The sequence below is a fragment of the Corvus brachyrhynchos genome, unplaced genomic scaffold (genome assembly GCF_000691975.1).
Source record: "Corvus brachyrhynchos isolate BGI_N302 unplaced genomic scaffold, ASM69197v1 scaffold114, whole genome shotgun sequence".
In the NCBI taxonomy this organism is placed as follows: domain Eukaryota; kingdom Metazoa; phylum Chordata; class Aves; order Passeriformes; family Corvidae; genus Corvus; species Corvus brachyrhynchos.
In genome coordinates, this window is record NW_008238337.1 from 1,924,637 (window position 1) to 1,929,200 (window position 4,564).

At 50.5% G+C, this 4,564-nt stretch overlaps 1 protein-coding gene across 4 annotated transcripts in view; it reads left to right on the plus strand.

The window, feature by feature from the left end:
- Positions 1–14: 14 nt before the first annotated feature.
- SCARB1 (scavenger receptor class B member 1) overlaps positions 15–4,564 on the plus strand; it is a 20,810-nt gene continuing 16,260 nt past the window's right edge. Inside the window, exons 1-2 of one of the 4 annotated variants that reach the window (XM_017734759.1) lie at positions 15–225; positions 3,497–3,654. In XM_017734759.1, coding sequence (XP_017590248.1) covers positions 151–225; positions 3,497–3,654 — 233 coding nt within the window. In that variant the 5' untranslated portion in view covers positions 15–150. Of the gene's footprint in view, positions 226–889; positions 1,480–3,496; positions 3,655–4,564 lie in introns of those variants that run through there. The other 3 variants (XM_017734756.1, XM_017734758.1, XM_017734757.1) reach the window with 3 other exon arrangements.

Below are 4,564 nucleotides of genomic sequence, written 5' to 3' on the forward strand. Positions count from 1 at the left end.
TGCTGCACCCCCCAGCAGCCTCAGGCTCTTACTCTGGGCAGATGCCGGCTTGGAGTGTTCCACCCTTGGCGACAGCAAATTTGCCCGAAGTGAGCAGGTTAACCACCCCTGGTTAACGAGGGCTCTTTGCATCCCGGGAACTGGCTGGGGATGCAGCGCTTGGCAGAGCATCACGCTGAGCACCAACCCTTCCTCCCCCTCACCTCCTTCTACCCGCAGCACCAGGTACTCCTTTCATAAATAGATGAGCAGACTAGTGGGCTCACGTGTGCTCTGGTGAGGTGCTTTCCCAACTGGAAGCAGGGCAGATGATGTGCAGGAGCGCTCCAAATGAGCCTCGTGCATGGAGCAGCCTCTGAGTTATCCTCTCTCCTAGACTGAAAACATGCAGAGCTGCTTCTCTGAAGATCTGTTTTATCCACAGTAGAGGTCCTGAGGCTGAAGAGGGTTTGTCCCCAAAACGTGGGGCTGTGGATGGAGTTGTTGGTCTGTTCAGTAACTGCTGCACAGTTTTATGAACCTGTCCCTGCTGCTGGGACACCAGTTATCCTGCTGAGCTCATCCCCACATTTACCCAACCCTTTTTCTTCCTGTCCAAAGCAGATGTGCTCCCTGCCTTGGCCTTTCTCCAAGGTTCCACCTACCCAGATCAACCCCATAAAATTTGCCTCTGATGAAAGAGGTAAACAAACACCTCACAGCCAATGGCTGGCGTTGCATGTGGCGCAAAGTCTCTGCTGAAAATGACCTACTTAAACATACCCCCGAGAAGCACTACTGGCTGGGCAGAACCAGACAGTCCTGTAGATTAACCAGTAGAAAATATTTGTTCAGTTTTATCGACAGCAGGAGCTGGTACCTGCAAATAAAAGGCTGAAGGGCCCCTGCAGAAAAGAAATGACATATTTCATGCAAAAACCTTTCTGCCCTCTTTTTAGCTAATCCTGATTCTTTCAACCTAATTAGCTAAGTCCTAGTAATTTGCAATGAGAACAGAAGATGAGGAAAAGACCAACCCTTGTTTCTCCTCCCTTCACCTCAAACCCTTGATCTCCACATCTTTAACACAACACAAAATTGCCCTGAGCTCATATTTTTTCCATTTCACATTAAGCCTGATAACTGAGTGCTGAGGGGTGATGAGGAATATTCAGGCCCTTACTGAAACTCCTGGGTTTCAGAGTAGTGTGGGTAAGAGGAGCTTGAAGAGCTGGGGTTGGGCAGGTAAAGGCTGGTTTCCTTTCTGGCTTCCTGAGCTCTGTCAGGATGGTGTATCCTGATGGAAAAGCACTTAGTTACAGAGAGGTGCTTGTTTCAAGGATATCTTTGTGTGAAGTCTGCAGGGAAAGCAAGAGGACACAGGAAGCTTGGAGCCTGTCTCCTGCCCCATCTGCATTGGGCTGCCTGTGGGGTTGGCCCTGCAAAACCTGGGGGTATTTCTTTTCTGGAAGCACCTGGAATGCTGCAGACCTGCCCAAGGTATGAGCTTGCACACAGTGAGGCTGCATCAGCTCATCCCTCTGCTACCCGTGGCTGCTCCACTTGGGAGCACTCGGATGCTGTCCTGGGCGGCAGGAGCCAGGAGCAAGCGGCAGCACCGACCTTGCTGATGTAGCAGGGTGAGGAGGAGGAGGGTGGTGAGAGGATGTGGAGGGTGAGATCTGACTGACACCCAGCTCCTCCCAGTCTGCGGGGAAAACCTCATCTCTCAGTTTTACTGAGCAGGGTGCCTCCCTCCTGGAGAAGCAGGATTTGGACACTGTGGTGGAGCTGCTGCTCTTCTGTCCCTGTCTTGAGCCGCTGGACTGTAACCAGATCCTTTCAGTTCCTCAGGAACAAAGATCAGCCTGGTCAGGAGGGGTCAAACATCTCAGTGACCCTTTGTAACCCATCTAGTTGACAAATACTCTGTTTTTATTTCAGACATATGACCATGTTTGTTTTGACTTAAAAGTAGCTTAATTTCAAGGCTACTCCATTATAGGGGATCTTAGCAGAACCTGTGGAGTACCTTGAGCTGCTGTGCCCGGGTGGGAGGGAGCTGGGAAAGGCAGCAGAGAGCTGGGATGTAACTCCATCTGACAGGGTACATGTTATAAAAATAAATGCATATGCAACAAGTAATCAAAGGAGTGCAAGACAGAATAAGCAAGTAAAGGAAACGAAATGCTCTTGATTGTAATCAATTCAACACTCTGGAATCAGGGTTGTAAAGCAGACTAAATTAAAATTTGTCCTATTACTGCTTCTTTGCCATGAAATCCTTGATGCTGGCAAAATTAGAGCAACATGTGTGCATGGAAGTGGCAACGGGAAGGGTTTGCTAGGTTAGATGGGCTACACAGCATTGTGGAGATGTCTGCTTAGGGTAGGGCTTGGATGAGGGGCTTGCAGAGCCCTGCTGCTCACGGGCAGCTCAGCCTTGCCATGAAATGCCTCAAGAAAGATGAGGTGGTGTGGGGAGACCTCTGGCAGAGTTCCACCTCAGCCCTTTGTGTCAGCAATATGTGCCCAGTCAGATCGAGCTGCTCCAGAGCAGGAGCTGCTGTGGGGCTGCTGAGCTGCACCAGCATAAAGCCCATGTCCCTCCTCCCGTTGGTGGATCAGCCCCACTTCCATAAGCTGGCTAGCTTACCTAAGCAGGGCCAAGGATTTGTGCTTGCAGAAGAAAAGATTGTGGTGGAACACATCCAAAGTAGATGTTCAAGAGGGAACAAGCTCTTGCCCCTACTGCAACCTCCTGGAGGCAGGGAGGGAGTGGAGGCAGAGGTGGCCAGATGCCAGGACATGAACTGAGGAGAACTTAGGTTGTCTTTGAGCTCCTGCAGGCATTTCCCAGCACACAGGACAGTGATATGGGAACATGGTTGGGTTGTGCCTTGCCTTTGATCTGCCTCATGATCAGCTGTGAGTCAATGCAGGCTGGCAGCTGAGAGGAGGCAGAGGTGTCCTGTGCTGTGCTGTTGGGACACAGTTGGGCTACCATCCAAGTTCTCCATCTTCTTTTTGGGAATCTAGTGGGCTCTCCCTGCTGGTACCCGAACAGTTATGAGGATAGCTGTGCCACTTCTTGCTTGGTTTTAGCTGTGTGGAGCTGCCAAATCCAGGAGCAAAGGCCTTAGGGACAGGGTTTTTTCTGCCAGACAAGTAAAACATGCAGAATAGTGAATAATTCAGTACTGGTTTGTCTAATGCAGAGCCAAGTCTCCAGCATATCAAAGAAACTTGGAAACCCTGTGGGTAGGGTTTGAAAAGTTAAACCTGAATGAATAAGCCAGCAACCATCCTGTGGCATAAACTTGCCGCTTCTGCACGCACAGGAGCTCTCCCTGTAGATCTAGCTCGGTCTCAGTCTGCCAAACACACCTGGATCCTCTGCAGAGCCTCTCTTGTAACTGCCACCTTTGGCTCTGCCTTACATTGAGCTGAGGGTGGCTGTGCTCACCTGCAGCCACAAAGCCCAAAAGTTGTGTCTCCTTATTTTTTTTCCTTACAGAACGTCAGGATCAACCCCAGCAGCATCTCCTTCCAAATGTGGAAAGACATCCCTGTTCCTTTCTACTTGTCAGTGCATTTCTTCGAAGTGCTGAACCCCAAGCAGGTCCTCCAGGGAGAGAAGCCGGTGCTGAGCCAGCGTGGACCCTACGTGTACAGGTCAGGTACCACTTGTGGTCCAGCTTGGCATGAGCCTGACCACTGTGCTGCCTGCCAGGCTGCTGGCTGGCTCCTCTGGCAGGAGGACATTGCATCAGCAGGGTCGGTGGGAGCCCAGTGGCACTGAAAGTGACCCAAATGTGCTCTGATTGCTCTGATCATGCTAAAGACACACGTAGGACCTCTGGATGCTGAGGCAGTGAGATTGGTGGGTGCTCCATTGAGTTGTGGAGCTCAATCCTTTTCTGGGGCCTGTTGGGCAGGCAGACCTGGGCTGATGTGGTCCAAACATGGGTATGAGGGGTGTTGGTGTGGTGGTGGGTGACCCTGTCTTCAGAGTGCTCTTATTTTATCTTCGTTGTGCATTTAAGAGCCCAGCTCTTGGGCTGGAGTCGCCTCAGTATCAAACTTCATGGGTCAGTCCTTATCTAACGTGAGACCCAGAATGTGCCTAACGTGAGCTCTCTGGTCATGGGAACCAGTATGGAGAACAAGTATGGAGCACTAACACTGGGTCAGAGCCACACACAGCAGGGCTGGGTCTGTCTGCCATGGCTGAGAATGGTGGCTGAAGCCCCAGGTGTTTCTCAGCACCTGAAAGAGCAAGTGATAGTTGGTGTTGAGTTGAACATGTGAATTTCCCATTTAACAGCGATCTTCAACACCTCAGTGCCTACACTAATGTGGTGAGGTTAAACCAGCAGCCTAAGCAAGCTCATGTGGGAAGATTATTGGTTAATCCAAAGCTGTTTGAGCAGTGTGGAGGGGAGGCTTGCAGTATGTATATGCCCTTGTTTCCTCTGGCATTGCAGCTCACACCATGTGGGTTCTGTAGATTGGAATCGTATCGCTCACTGGCTTGGGGAAAAGCTTCCCTTACTTTAAATAATAATAAACAAAGGTTTGAATT